This window comes from Dipteris shenzhenensis, chromosome 18 (assembly GCF_047967505.1).
Source record: "Dipteris shenzhenensis isolate YYH24624 ecotype China chromosome 18, Dip_SZ_1.0, whole genome shotgun sequence".
Classification (NCBI taxonomy): Eukaryota; Viridiplantae; Streptophyta; class Polypodiopsida; order Gleicheniales; family Dipteridaceae; genus Dipteris; species Dipteris shenzhenensis.
In genome coordinates, this window is record NC_141613.1 from 9895634 (window position 1) to 9909853 (window position 14220).

A 14220-nucleotide genomic window follows, 5' to 3' on the forward strand; every position below is an offset into this window, starting at 1 on the left:
CCTCTTTTATTCAACATTCCGGGCCACTGTTCGAAATCGCACACGCCGAGGCACACACACCTGTACTTGTGGACCTCACCTCACCTACCTCTTGCACCAGTGGCGGGCTGCAACGCCTGCACTTTTTCCTCCACCTTCACATACTTCATCTTCTCCTCACCGCCCACCCTCCGCTCCTATGATCCCCCACTTGAGATCAGCTCCACTGGCCCTTCGTGCGGCCCCAGCATCCTCGGCCTCTGCTGCATCAGTCTCTGTCCTCTCTTCCTCTCCAGTCCCCATTCCCACTCTTGCTCCACCCACATCTGTAGCACAGGTTTCTGAGCCATTCCCTCTTGGGCCAGCCTCTGGAGCTTTGCCATCAGTTGCTCATGCAGGAGTCACCTCTCCATCCATCCCCTTCGAGGCAGATTTTGATTTCCCTGATGATGTTCTTCCGGTCACTCCCCTGCCCTCCTCAGGTCTCACCCACCATGGCAGGACATTCCCACTTACCTCACCCGCAGTCATGACCATTTCCCCTCTGATCATCTCATCAGGGTCAGTAGGGTGCAAAGATATGCACATTAACCCCCCAACTCAGGGGGATCCCTCGACAGAAGTTATGGCAGCAGGCACCTCTGCCTTGGAATCTCTTGATGGAGAGGCATCAGAACGACACAGGTTATTGAACTTGAATCTTACTTTGGGAGTCACTGGTGATGCGAAGACACCACCTCGGGTGTCTCGACGACTGACCCCTGAACCAAGTATGGAGGCTGCTGAACAGGACTTACTGGAAACTCGACCTGGCGAGGTTATTTTTGCTGGGGGTAAGATACCTTTTCCAGCGGATTATTCTACACTTCCTCAAAATGATATGTTGGATACCTACTTCGCAACCTCCTCAGGAGATCTATTCACCCATGAGGCCCAGATAGAGGAACAGAGCCAGGAACACAAACGGCTGCTGTATGCATTAAAGCGGAAGCGGTCTCCTGTTTGCATGGAGGAGGAGGACCTGGACCAAATTTTCACACTTCCCTTGCAAGAGACAATCGCTTCCAACAAGAAGGTATCCCAAGCTCCAAGCTGTTACCTAGACATCGACACATTGGCTCCAGTGGCAGCTCTCGAGGACCCAGAGCAAGAGGGGATGAAAGCAGCCTTCGAGGAATATGGCGAACTTATTGACATGGCTGACCGAATGACCTATCGGGACAGGTATGCATGGGTTAAAAGGTCCCTTCATATGGCTCAGCGCATTATAGATGACAGCTTCATTCAGATGGGTGCCTCCCTCTTTAATACTACGGGTCAGGTTTGCAAGCTTCTGTCACAGAAGCAACACCTCCGCTTGGAACATGAGAAGCAGGTAGCCAGCATGCATAAAGAATGGGATACAACATTGCAAATGAAAGAAGCGGAGTGGGGAGCAATTCTACAGGCAAGGGAGGCTGCGTGGAAAACTCAGCACGACGAGTTTCAGCAATGTCTTGTAGCAAAGGAGGCAGAGTGGACAGCCACCAAGAAAGTTTTGGAGGACAATCATTCAGCCCAACAGGCTCAAATCCAGCGGGAGCTTGCCGCCCTACAGGACAGATACACCTCACTGGCTGCGGATAAGCATACTGTGGATCAACAGGTGGAGGTGGTGCGGAGTCAAATGAAGCAGATTCGTGAGCCGGAAGACCATCTCCAAGTTTCACATTCCAAGTTGCAGGACAACTTCCATGGGCTGCAAGATGAAAATGCTGCTCTCAAATCTCGATGTGAACATTACAGGTCTGGCTACCACAGGTATAAATCCAAATACGAGGACATCCGCAACCTCATGGACACAGTCGGGGAAGAGGCAAGGACCAGCCCCGGAACATCAGCACACCCACCACACCCACCCCCTCCCCCTCCCTGACTTTCATCCAGCAAGCAGTAGCTCCTGGATCTTTTAGTTCGGCATTTCTTTTTGCGAACTCTGTACATTTGGATTCTCATGTAAATAAGGAATTTGGAGTTGTATGGCCATGAGCCAGTTTTTTTTTTTCAGTTTTACAGTTGTAAGGCCATGAGCCCTTTCTTTTCAGTTTTGGGATGTCAACCCCAAGGTCACTTTCTTATTTGTAATTTACACTTCACTTTCTCTCACAAGATCCTAGGTCATTCACCGGGACGGTGAATGATAGTGGCGGGGGATCTGTTGTACTCAAAGTTTATGGCGACCCACCAAGAGTCACACCTGGGTCACGTCATGGTCACCTCAGCAACATGCCAAGTTGTTAGACCTTGGTCATACCTAGTCGCAGCGTGTTCACATGTGTTCACATCTTGGACGTGACATGGAACAGACTTGGACATGACATGGACTTGACTTGGACATGACATGACTTGACATGACTTGACATGGACATGACTTGGACATGACATGGACTTGACTTGGACATGACTTGACCTGGACATGACTTGGGTATGACGGAAGCAATACATGACTGAAGAGTGCCAAACCTCAACCTCGACTCACCAACTTCTCGCACCAGTGGCCCTAGGCCTCCGGTAATACTTCCGGAAGTGTTAGGAAACCCCCCCCTCAGACAAAGCCTATATAGAAGTCAATAAATGCAAAGGCTGAGAGGATATTCCTGGACTTGAAGACTGAAGGTGCCAATCTTGAAGCCTGTCTCTTACATTCAATGTTGGAATCGGAACCAAAGGGAGTAAGAGATCAGCAATGGCTTTCCAAATAGTTCTGTGATGCATCCCAAGATTGTATTGTCGACATGCGACCGGAAAAGAGAGAAAATGTCCTTGCGTATCTACCACATCATCAATGAACCGGATGCCCAACTTCATAAGATTGTAAGCTCTGATTGGTTGTTGTACAGCAAGGGGAGAGGAAAACACAGCACTCCAATGAATGCTTTCCATTCTGAGTGAGGAAGCTATAGAAGCAGGACCCACACACACACACACTTGGTTTGTTTTTGTGAAAAGATTTTTCTTTTATATTACAGAGTCACAATCCCAAAGTAGGAGGTGCTCAAGCACATCAAGAGAAGGTTTCAAGTTATGACAAATATACATCATGATCAAAAGTAACACACTTTTTTTTTTTGTAAAACCACAGCTTAAATTATCAAAGACTATGTAATACAGAAGCTGAACTCCATGATGGAGTCAACCTTTGAAAGTCAAAAGCAGTGGAAAAAAACATCCAAGACCAAAGTATCGAGATCTCCCTGTTGAATACAATCATAGAGTGACTGACGAAGGGATCCTCGAAAGAAATAAAATGGATCAAAGGAACCAGAGCCAAATGATAGATGAGTCCTCTGCAACCAAATGCTCCATAATGACCAGAAACGGACCCAGGCGAGGAACAAGGCAAACGAGCGAAGTCGGGGAGGGGTGCTTCTATTGGATCAAAAGTAACACACACACACACACACACACACATGCACGCACGCACGCACGCACATGCACGCGCGTGCGCACACACACACACACACTTTTTTTTTTGAGTGAAAACCTATTTGGATTATATTACAAAGTAACTATCCCATAATGGGATATCCAAACTAGAAAGCTGAAAAATACATCAAGAGAAAATTTCACTGTAGGACAAATATACATCCTACTCTATGTAGTGAGTTTGCAGGCAATCAAATAGAGATTGCTGCAAAGAGCGGCGAAAGAAAACGAAAGTAGAAAAACTAGGATCACCATAGACTTTGTGGTTTCTATCTTTCCAGAGAATCCAAAGTGCCCAGTACTGGATCCAAGAAAAACACAATCTCTGCCGAAGAATACCGATGAAGTCACATGTTTCAGGGCAACGCCAGAAAATATGAGACACATACAAAAACCCCCAGTAGAAAATGCCAGAAAAAGACCTATTGTTGAAGAGGGAGCTTGGAATGCCAAATCTGCCTCAAACGTCTCCGCCACCATTTGACTAGACGATCCAATGTCCAAATCTTATTTGCTCTAATTGAAGCCCAAGGTGGAGGCAATAGAACTTTATATAATGGAGACACTGTAATATGAGATAGCTTCAAAGGACAAATGGAGGAATTTAATGGAGAAAGACTCCAGTCCTGAAGCCTGTCTCGAAGTTATAGAGGCGGTATCGGTTGAAACGAGTGGAGCATACAAGTAATAGCATGCCATACAGGGCGATAATGCATCCCTAACCCATATTTTCCAGCAGCCAATGGAAAGGACAAGAGAGTCCCGTCATCCTGAATGACATCAGCCACAGAGGAGATCCCTTTTGAATTAAGGAAATATGATCGTCTGGGCTCTTGTAAGACCAATGGTGGAGAAAAAACTCAGGACCAGTGAATACTTTCAGCTCTCAAAGAATTGCCCTGCAAGGAGTCATGGCCATGCCAAGCCAAGCCAAATGCGATAAAACATGTTTTCAATCCAAATACATTTGAGAGACAAGAGGGCAACCTCTGACTTTTCCTTCAATACTTCCAAGTAGAAAATCCCACTAAGTAGGCCTCCAATAGCCAAAAGCAGGTGTGGTGATATGTAGGAGCAAAAAACGAATCATAGCAGCCCAAGGATGATCTTCTTGCAGAAATTGGAGCATTGTTTTCCCCTTATGAGTAAGAGTATGCACGTTAATATTTAGAATATTCAATCCCCCATGCATTTTTGGCGAACATAACTGTTGTAAAGGAAGTAAGCGCAAGCTTTTCCTGCCATGTTTTAAATGCCAAAAAATTTCCATAATAGTGGACATAAAGGAAGAAAGATATGCCTTGGTAAAGAAGATCAAAGGCAAATAAAATTGAGTATATGCCACTAGGATAGATTGGGCAATTTGGAGCCGAACATGTAGAGGCCAAGTTGCGAGGTTCCAATATTCAAGCTTTTTCTTTAATTTGACAAGGACCCAGCCAATTTGTTGACGACGAGTAATGGTCCACCTAGGAGGATAACCAAGATGGCGTACCAAGTGAGTAGGCAAAAGAATTTCACCTAGCCATACAAGACTATGCCAGTCTTTTGATTGCAAAGGCAACAGGCGAGATTTCTAAAAATTCACATGAAGACTAGCAACTAGTCCATATAAAGAAAGGTCCTGCATAAGCATGGAGAGATCCCTTTCAGTGTTTCGTGGCAAAAAAAAAGAATCATCTGCATAAGCCTGAGCAACCATAGGTCAACTTTCAAGAATCTCCAATCCATGTAACCGTTCAGTCACCACCAAATGATCCATATATTGAAGCATGGGATGAGTTGCTATGGCATATAAAATGGCACTAAGAGGACAACCCTGGCGGACCGAACAACGGAATGTCCAAAATTTCATGATATCTTCTGACAATATGCATGCAGCTTTACTGTCACTATAGAGCGCTGCCATTTATGACCAAAACCCAAAGCTTGCATAGTCTGCAAATGAAATCCCATTTTCTCATCTTTTATTTTAGTCTTAGGTAAGGATTTGAATAGATAATGTTGTTCTTGTATGCCAACACACACACTTGGGGGAAGGAAAGGGGAGGATTATTAAAACCTCATCTATTGCCATTCATAACATATATCTATTCTCATCTTTTATGTTTGAGCATTTTTTATTGGTGTTGAATTTGGGAATTATATGCGATAATGCTCTTTCTATTGTACAAAAGCTATCCAAGATCATTGGTAGAATCATAACCAATGATGAGTCACAATAGGATGACTACAAAAAGAAGTCAGATGGCATGATGAAGGCCTTTTTTCGTTCCCACAACGTGGAATATTCATTGGATAATAGTGGAGGAAGGAAACATAATATCACGATTACACCTTTCTCTCCTAAAATGAATTGAAGGGAATGAGAGAGTGCATTTTAGAAGAGAAAGGTGTAATCGTGATATTACATTTCCTTCCTCCACTATTATCCAGTGAATATTCCATGTTGTGGGAAAGATAAAAGGCCCTCATAATGCCATTTGACTTCTTTTTATAGTCATCTTATTGTGACACATCATTGGTTATGATTCTACCAATGATCTTGGATAACTTTTGTACCGTAGAAAGAGTATTATCAGGTGACTTAGCAGATAATTACCAAATTCGGCACCAATCAGGTGACTTTTGGCTTTTGGTTGGTATTTAGACCCTTGTCTAGAGGACATGCCTCTGGGCCCTTCAAGGGTTTGCCTTTATGGGGTTTCACCATGAAATACTTGGAACCTTGGGTCGTGGGATTGGATTGATGCAAAAACCATGAGAAGGGCCTCCCATTCTTCCACTACACTGCTAGCAATGCTAAGAGGTTCTAGCTAAATGTTATCTTCTTCAAAAAAGAATTTAAAAAATGTACAGAATGTGCTGCTTACCACTCTGTCTTGATAAGGCTGCTTAATATTGCTGATTCAGTCACATATACCAAACTAAAATCCTCCCAGTATATTAAATGAGATACATACAAAATTCATGTTGTAAGTAGGATGCAAGAGTTGAAACCAAACATGAGAAGGGGATCTTCTATTTGTGTTTATGTAAAGAGCCTTACAAAAAATCACTACTTGATTTACACAACCAAACTTTGCAGATAGAAAAATTAGTCAAAGAATGCAGCTGCTCAGAACTACAAGAGAATGAATTTGCAAATGTTCCAGACAATGATGACGGCGTTGGAGAGCTGGAGGGTCAGGTTTGTCTGTCTAGACCCTGATGGGCATGAGGGTTATAGATTTCAAACCCTTGATAAGGTATAATTTCAGAAGCATGTTGCTGATGCTCACAATACAGCCTGTCACAAGTTTCTGTAGCTTGGGATATTACAGATTAACTTTATATTGAAACATGTTAGGTTATTATTGTTATTGTATAATCTTCCAAATGAACAGGGTTTCCATGTGGGTATTGCTCCCCTGGATTCAAGGCCTGCAAACATGCATGTTGCACGTACTAATTCGATTGATGAAACTACACAATCAGCAATCACTACACCATTGCAACCATCGAAGGAGAACAATGTCTTGGAAAACGAACATGCAAACAAAAATTTGGTAAGCTATATTGGCTTTACAGAGAAAATGACATAGATATGATTTTTTAATGGTGCTCTTAAAAGGGATGTCTTTAAGGGACATGTTTGGAACTTTTATGTGGGTCTACAGAGAAAAAAATGTTTCTGTAAATGACTTATGGATCGATAGACTGTAGAAGTTGTTTACTTAGATCATGTTGTAACGAAGTCCGCAGGTGGACACATGTTCATTCAGGGGAGAAAAGGTGTGCAATGTTAATTACGGAGAGTATTCTCAGAACTTATAACTGCAGTTTGTAAATGTAATGTCTAGAAGGATACTGCAAACATTTATTTATTAGTTAGTGAGGCATTTTATCCCATTCTAGAGTACCATAACGGGTTTCCATTTTTTACATGAAAACAATGCTGAAAGGTCTCCTATTCTTTGTAATCATAGAACGCCAGCATTTGTATTATGTTTGCAGGCGTTTCTTGAATTCAAGCATAGCACCTCAGAAGGAATGAAGTACTACTGTCTTCTTAAGGGCAGGAAATCAGAATTGAGGTAAGCAAAATGCTCACATTATATAGATTTCTCAAAAGTGTAATAATACATGTAACTTCCGATAAATTTCTGATCAATATGCATAATTCTGTCTTGTTGTTTGCAGGAAGAAAAAGCTTTCTGTGCAATCATTATTTAAGAAGACGAAAGAATGCAAACAGGAAATCCATGAGATCAGTGTAAGATATGATCACAAAGAAAATCACTTGGTTTAGTTGGATTCTTGAATTATCACAGATATTGTTCTCTATAGAAAAAGTAGCAATAAACAAACTATTGATGTTTTGATTGCTAGGTGCTCACTTTGTTAACAAATGAATTTGCAGTGCCTTCTTAAACATGATAATGTAGATGAGGCAAGAAATGGTGATGAGGCAGAAGGGGATATCATGAAAGACTGTGAAGAAGAAAAACTCAGGGAAAGGTACGCTGATAATCTCAGTTTAAGATTTGGGGCAGTTCATAAACTTTTAAAGCATTGTATGTGGCATTTGTGGCTTCAGAGGTACGATATAATATGATATACGATAATGGTGTTGCCAATGCATCGAGATCATAAAGTTCGAAGTCATTTTGTGCCTCCTTCATTACAGGCTGACACTTTCCAAGGCAGACTATGAGAATTCTTTTGTGGAATTGAAGAAGACAAAGGCTGAAATGCAGTTATTAAGACAGGAGGTAAATAAAAGAACCTTGTAAACTGAGACTGTCTGTTATATTGGCAAAACGTTTTATCAGAACATACACCGATTCCTCCAATAAAGAGAAGTGACTCCTTATAGTTGTGTTCCTTTTTACTTTTTTAAATAATCAAGAGTAGACTCTGCACGGGCACAGTTGTTATCAAAGTCATCTTCCACGTTGTACCGAAGGATGAAACAAACTGAATTACCTGTCAATCTGCCTAGCTCAGCTCGACCACCTTTGGATAGATGTCTCTGCACACAGCACTGTCTTCCCCCATTTAGGGGCAGAAACATTTTGATGTAGAAATGTTTGTCTATTTTTTGGACTTGATAATTATAACCCGCATTTTATTTTTAACAAAAGAAAAAGAAAAGAGTAGACTCTGCAAGATTTTCTGATAGCCTTTACATGCTTGCCAGATAGTGGATTGTCAGGAAAGTCTTCTGGAGAGCTTTTTCAAATGGTACAAAGGCAATACGACCATATAGTTCCTTATTGTAGCTTCAACAATTTCTCCAATAAATTTTGTTTGTGATATGGGGAAAAAAGGCCACCAAGTCTGCAAAGTTTCTGAAGTATTGTGGATATCCACTTTCCAAGCTGAAATTGGAGAGATTCGTGTTCGGTGTCAATATAAATTGTAACCTCTGAATCCTCCAGTCCAAATATAAGGCTTAAGTGCAGGTATTATTTGGATGAACACATTCAAAGTATGAACATCTCACAAAATTTATGGGGCCAAGGAAATGACCAATACATACATGTATGGGGGAGAACAGAACAGGAATTCTCCATGGTCTGATTTGACAAGCGTCCATGAATTTCAATGAAGTACTCATAAGTATTGAGCATGTGCACTTTAATGAAGACCACTTTTATGGTCATCTCTACATATTTCTCTCCGGCCCATGAAAAATGTACTGGCAGTAAGATTTTTGTGGGATGTCTTACAGATGATGATAAAATCATTATGATGGATTCATGTTACAATAAAGTCCCTCAGCACCTGAACATTTTCTGAGAAGCTTCCTTGTTGTATACTGAAGCTTTTCAATATAGTTCTTGTCCAGCAATACAAGCAGTTCAATGCTAAACAATTTTGTACTAGAAAGAGCTAGAAAAAATCTCTCGCATCTTGGAATAAAAGATCCTGAAGAGAATCCTTTGAAGGCTCATGCACAGGAGGCTTGAAATTTCTGATTGCTGCATGCATCATTGTTTAAAAAAGATTATCTTTTGGGAGTTCTCAGGGCTGAGGGGTCTAAAAATTATGCGAGGTTGTAAATTCTAATAGTGCATGGGTCGGGTGAGAGTTAAGGATTTATCATGGGATAGATGATCCAGAGATCCAGAGATTACAAAAGAACTTACCAACAGATGCTGAAGCTATGGACACTATTGCAGATAAGGAAAAGATACCTGGATATTCAGATTGTAAATTAAAGAAACAACATGTGCAATTGAAGATAAAAAATATAGTATGGTGGTCTGGGACAAAGTGTTCACTGATGCCACAAGAGTTTGCCAAAGAATGAATTAAAATGTTAAAATTTTAGCATGCATCCAGTGAAAGGGAAGACAGTGTGTTGGCTTAAGGCCATTCCATTGCATGTGTGTCTCTTGATCGGTGCTAAACATGTTACTACATGTCATTAACCTTGTCACTATTCTTACTCCATAGCCATCTCCATCATGCTTGCATCTCCATCGTGTATCTCATCAGTTGCATGGCCTCCAATAGAACGTTTACCATCCTCTAGAGCATGGCTCGGCATAGTCACGTATATGACTAGGGCCAAAAGGAGAAAAGTCCCATTAATTTCACTCCATGCTGCTCAATGGACATTTCTTTTTACAATCCATGATGCACGACCATGCAGATGATGCAGCAACATACATTGTCACACTTACATGTACATGAAGAAAATGAAGACAATAGTTTCAAAGAAGCAAGGTAACGATGCCGCTACTCCTTTGCATCTGCACACTCCAATGCATCATTTATGGCTCGAAAAACTCATATGTAATGGCTGTGATACTTAATATGGGTTTTTAAACTACCGATAGTGATGTTATTTGGTTGCATCATTGACATGTCATGAAAACCCTATGTGAATCGCCTTCACTTAGACTGACCTATGACAGGCCAAAAACCCCAGCATAACGGGTTTCCAAAGGGCCACCATGGACAACTGTGTGGAATGAAATCAGGTGCTCGAGGGAAACTGCTGTTTGATCAGCCCCAATAGATCAGATGCTCACACAAGAGGTGTGAGGATCTTTTTGCAGCTAGAGTTGTGAAACTCGATGCATTGTTGGGACAGTTGCATGAGATCCTGAATCTATATATCCACACCTGCCTGGCGGCCCAATTATCTAGCTGTAATTGATTGCCTGCTGCGGGCTCCCTGCTTGAACTTATTGCACCCACGTCCTCTGCTTCCAATTCCGTGCCTTCCTTTCTGCCTCCCTCTCCGTCCTGCCACTGCTCTTTCTGTGAGCCCCCCTCACCTCTCCTTCTTCTCCCTTTCTCTCTGCTCTCATCTTGTGAGCATGAGCTCACAAGTTCTCTTCTGTGAGCCCCCTCACCTCTCCTTTTGCTCCCTTTCTCTCTGGTCTCCTCCTACGAGCATGAGCTAACGGGTTCTCTGCTTACCTTTTTCCCATTTCCTTCTTTCCACTCCCATTTCTGCTATTTGCCACACCACCACTGAGTGCTCCTCCGTCTGCTGCAGGCATGGGATTCTTCCTGCCAGCCTGTGTGGGCTTCCTCCGCCCCCAATGGCCTGCACAGCTCCTGTCCACCTGCTTGGACTTCTGTCCAGCCCCAAGGGCTGGCCAGGGCTCCCTCAGCTCACGTCGACAGCTCCTCTCTGCCCGGCTTTTGCCAGGTGGTTCTGCCATGCCCGTCTTTCCTGTCCTCCTTTCCCCATCACCCCTTTCTATGCTCCCCCACCCCCTCCTTTCCTCTCTCTCTCTCTCTCTCTCTCTCTCTCTCTCTCTTTCTCTCTCCTCTGCTAGGCTGTCCTCTAACACCCCCCCCTCTCTAGCCCCCCTTTTCTCTCTCCTTCCCCTCAATTCCCTCAACCCTTTCATCTCTTTCTATTTCTTCCCGCTTCTATGCCTTCATCTTCTCTCTTCCCTTCCTTTTAAGGTGCTAGTAGTTCGTCTTCCAAAAGAACACACGGTGGGTAAGGGGACCTTTTTAGGTCTAGCGAGAGGAGCTCATATGGAAGCTTCTTGGACTTCCCTTTCTTATCATATTGCACTCTTGCTTAAGGACAAAAAGCAGGTTGAGTATTATGGGCGCTTCGTGGGCCTCACCCGTATGAGTCACCAATTACAAGACTAGGTTCATGCCTTGCACTCAAAGGAGACTAAATTTAGGAAGTGACAATCCACGGACACATAGTTTTGGTGATCCAGTTATCCTCCCAGAGACAGCTAGACACTCAAGCTCCCCTCTCTATCTAGGACCTTACACAAGGTTTTATATCCCCTAGTGCCATGTCTTCACAATGGATGACATGGTGCCACCAGATCCCTAGATTACTGTTGGACATTGAGATTCCTAGGTATGCCATAAGAGAAGATGCACATTCTCCCTTCTATTTGGTTGCCAGGTTCAGTGTGGTCTTGGAGCACCTCAAGATCTGTCTCAATCCTTATGGATGATGGGGTGCCAAAGGTCTGCCAGATTGTTATGCAACCCTCTTCCTCACCCTCCTACATTTCTTTGGAGATCCTCTTTGAGGGTTTTCAAGGAGTGTCGATTGTTGTCAGGAGCTTGGCCACCTAGCCAAACCTTATCCTAAGTTCGTTGGCCACACTGGAGAGGGAGGTGAGGCTCCCACTCAACAAGAAGAGCCTCCACATCCCCCTCCTTCCTAGCATTGGCCAACTTAGGCATGCCTTCTCAGGCTCCCCTTGGCATGGTTTGGATATCGGCCTAGAATCACTAGAAGTGTCACTATGTAAATAAAAATGTGAACTGAAGAGCTAGACGATGGAAGCAAGTCGGTGTGTGTACGTAGATGAACCCTCTTCCTTAGGAGCAGGGTAGAGAGCTGGAGTCCCATCCCTTGGTAGAGCCCCCAACTGCTAGATTGTCGAGCCGTGCTATAGTGGTGGGATGCCCTGTCATCCTTTAGCTTCCTTGCCGCCCTCTCTTCCTACTCGCCCCCTAGCTCCCCTATGCCAAATCGTTGCTTCTTCTTCCCTCCTCTATTCCTTCAAGGATTGTCTAGCTCCCTTCTCCAACTCCTCCAAACCCACATCTAGATCTCGACAATGGCTGCCATGGTTGCCCCTGCGGCGGCGGCAGCCCTACCCTCTTGCCCCCATTTTGCCACCTTTGGCTTCGTCGTCCCCTCCTCCTCCTAGATCTCCCCTCCCCTCCCCACCCCTCCCCTTCTACTCCCTTAGACCCGAAGGATTTGATTTATTCCCCCCTCCAGTAGCAGGCCTTGTCTCCTCCCTCCCCTCCCCTCCCCTCTTTGCTTTAGTTGATGGGAAGGGTAGTCCCAAAAGTTGGTGGTCTCCCTCTCCCTCCCCTCCATTTCTCCTCTGCAACTTCCTTGTGCACTCCAATTGCAGAACAATCTTTATACCAATGTTTTTGGTGTGTGGGACCTTGGAACTATATGGATGTTCCCTTGACTATCCTCACAATTAAAAGGCCATGGTCATATGCATTCATTCCAAAAGGATTGGCCTAATAGGATCTTTGGGAAGTAAGGCTTAGCGAGCTTGGGGTTTTCCCTTTGTATCAACCGAGGATGAGGAGTGGTCCCCAAAGGTCTTCGATTGGATCTTTAGATAGCAGATGCTAGTGGCCTTCATGGGATGGCTAGGCTGCGAAGTGTGAGATGACCTTCTCCCTATAGCAGTGTTCTGTAATGGCGTCTGATGCTCTTTCATAGATAGTCAAGTGATGAAGCTCGGTTGTCTTTGGGATCCACATCCCTAGAAATAAACATGGTTACTAGTAGGGCTCATCATCGACTTGTGGAACTTGGGAAGAGGATTTTGAAGAAGAAGAATGGGTTGAGGAGGAGCGATGGGAACTTGGGGATTGGCCCATACAGAAAGAAGAGCTGGCCTATGTGGAGGACTCACATTCCAAGATGAAACCTATGCGACAGAATCACAAGATGATGGTGAGAGGTTGGCGTGCTTGTTGGAACATGCTGGATCAGATGAGGAAGAAGATGTCATCTTGGATTGGATGGGGGCCCTAGGGTCCTGAGCCATCAACATGGTGGAGTTATGCCTAGAAGAGGATCCTTAAGCCCATGTTGGTACTTCACAGATAGTGCAAGAGGTAAGCCAAGAAGCATCTGCACCTAGTTTGGCTGATCTAATGTACAAATGGGTGTCTTTTGGTCTTTGTAACAATCCCCACATGTATCAGTGGGGATGATGACCACAAGTACCAGACAAGGTGGTGGAGAGGTCAATGGGGTGACTCAAAGACAAGACCATGACTCAACAATGGAGATACATGACATGGATGACTCATACCAGGAAAAGACCATGGGTAGCAATAGAGGACGAGGAATCTGATGAGACTAATAATGCCATATAGGAAGATAATGAACCGGCTGAGCACAATAGAGACACTCATTGAACTGGAGACCCACGGGATCCCTCCTATACCAAAGAAGAGGATAACCACATATTGATTACCCGAAGGTGGGTGGTGCCGGAGATGACTCTTGGAAGGATAGTTGACTCCATTGTGCATCCTAACCAACCTAGGAGGGGCCAGGAGATAGGACAATTTGGGGGAACCATTCACATTCGCACTAGAGTCTAGAACTTCAGATGTAATGGGCAAGCCAATAGCATACATGGAGAAGAAGATGTCACAAACCTTGCCCTACTCAACTCATACCTGTTAGAAGCTGACCTTCCAACGACACAAGTTCTCGAAACTACATACGAGGTGGAAGGACTACCGTACATAGGAATAATCAAGCAAGCACAAAGAGGCAAAAAGCAGATGGTCCTG

General features: G+C 43.9%; 1 protein-coding gene across 1 annotated transcript in view; it reads left to right on the forward strand.

Annotated features, from left to right (window-relative positions):
• Positions 1-9280, forward strand: part of LOC147890774 (kinesin-like protein KLP1) — a 167521-nt gene extending 158241 nt beyond the window's left edge. Inside the window, exons 13-19 of the mRNA XM_087389803.1 lie at positions 6533-6634; positions 6831-6992; positions 7441-7520; positions 7627-7699; positions 7847-7944; positions 8114-8198; positions 8627-9280. Of these exons, the coding sequence (XP_087245929.1) occupies positions 6533-6634; positions 6831-6992; positions 7441-7520; positions 7627-7699; positions 7847-7944; positions 8114-8198; positions 8627-8695 (669 nt within the window). The 3' untranslated portion in view covers positions 8696-9280. The remainder of the gene's footprint in view (positions 1-6532; positions 6635-6830; positions 6993-7440; positions 7521-7626; positions 7700-7846; positions 7945-8113; positions 8199-8626) is intronic.
• Positions 9281-14220: the final 4940 nt, after the last annotated feature.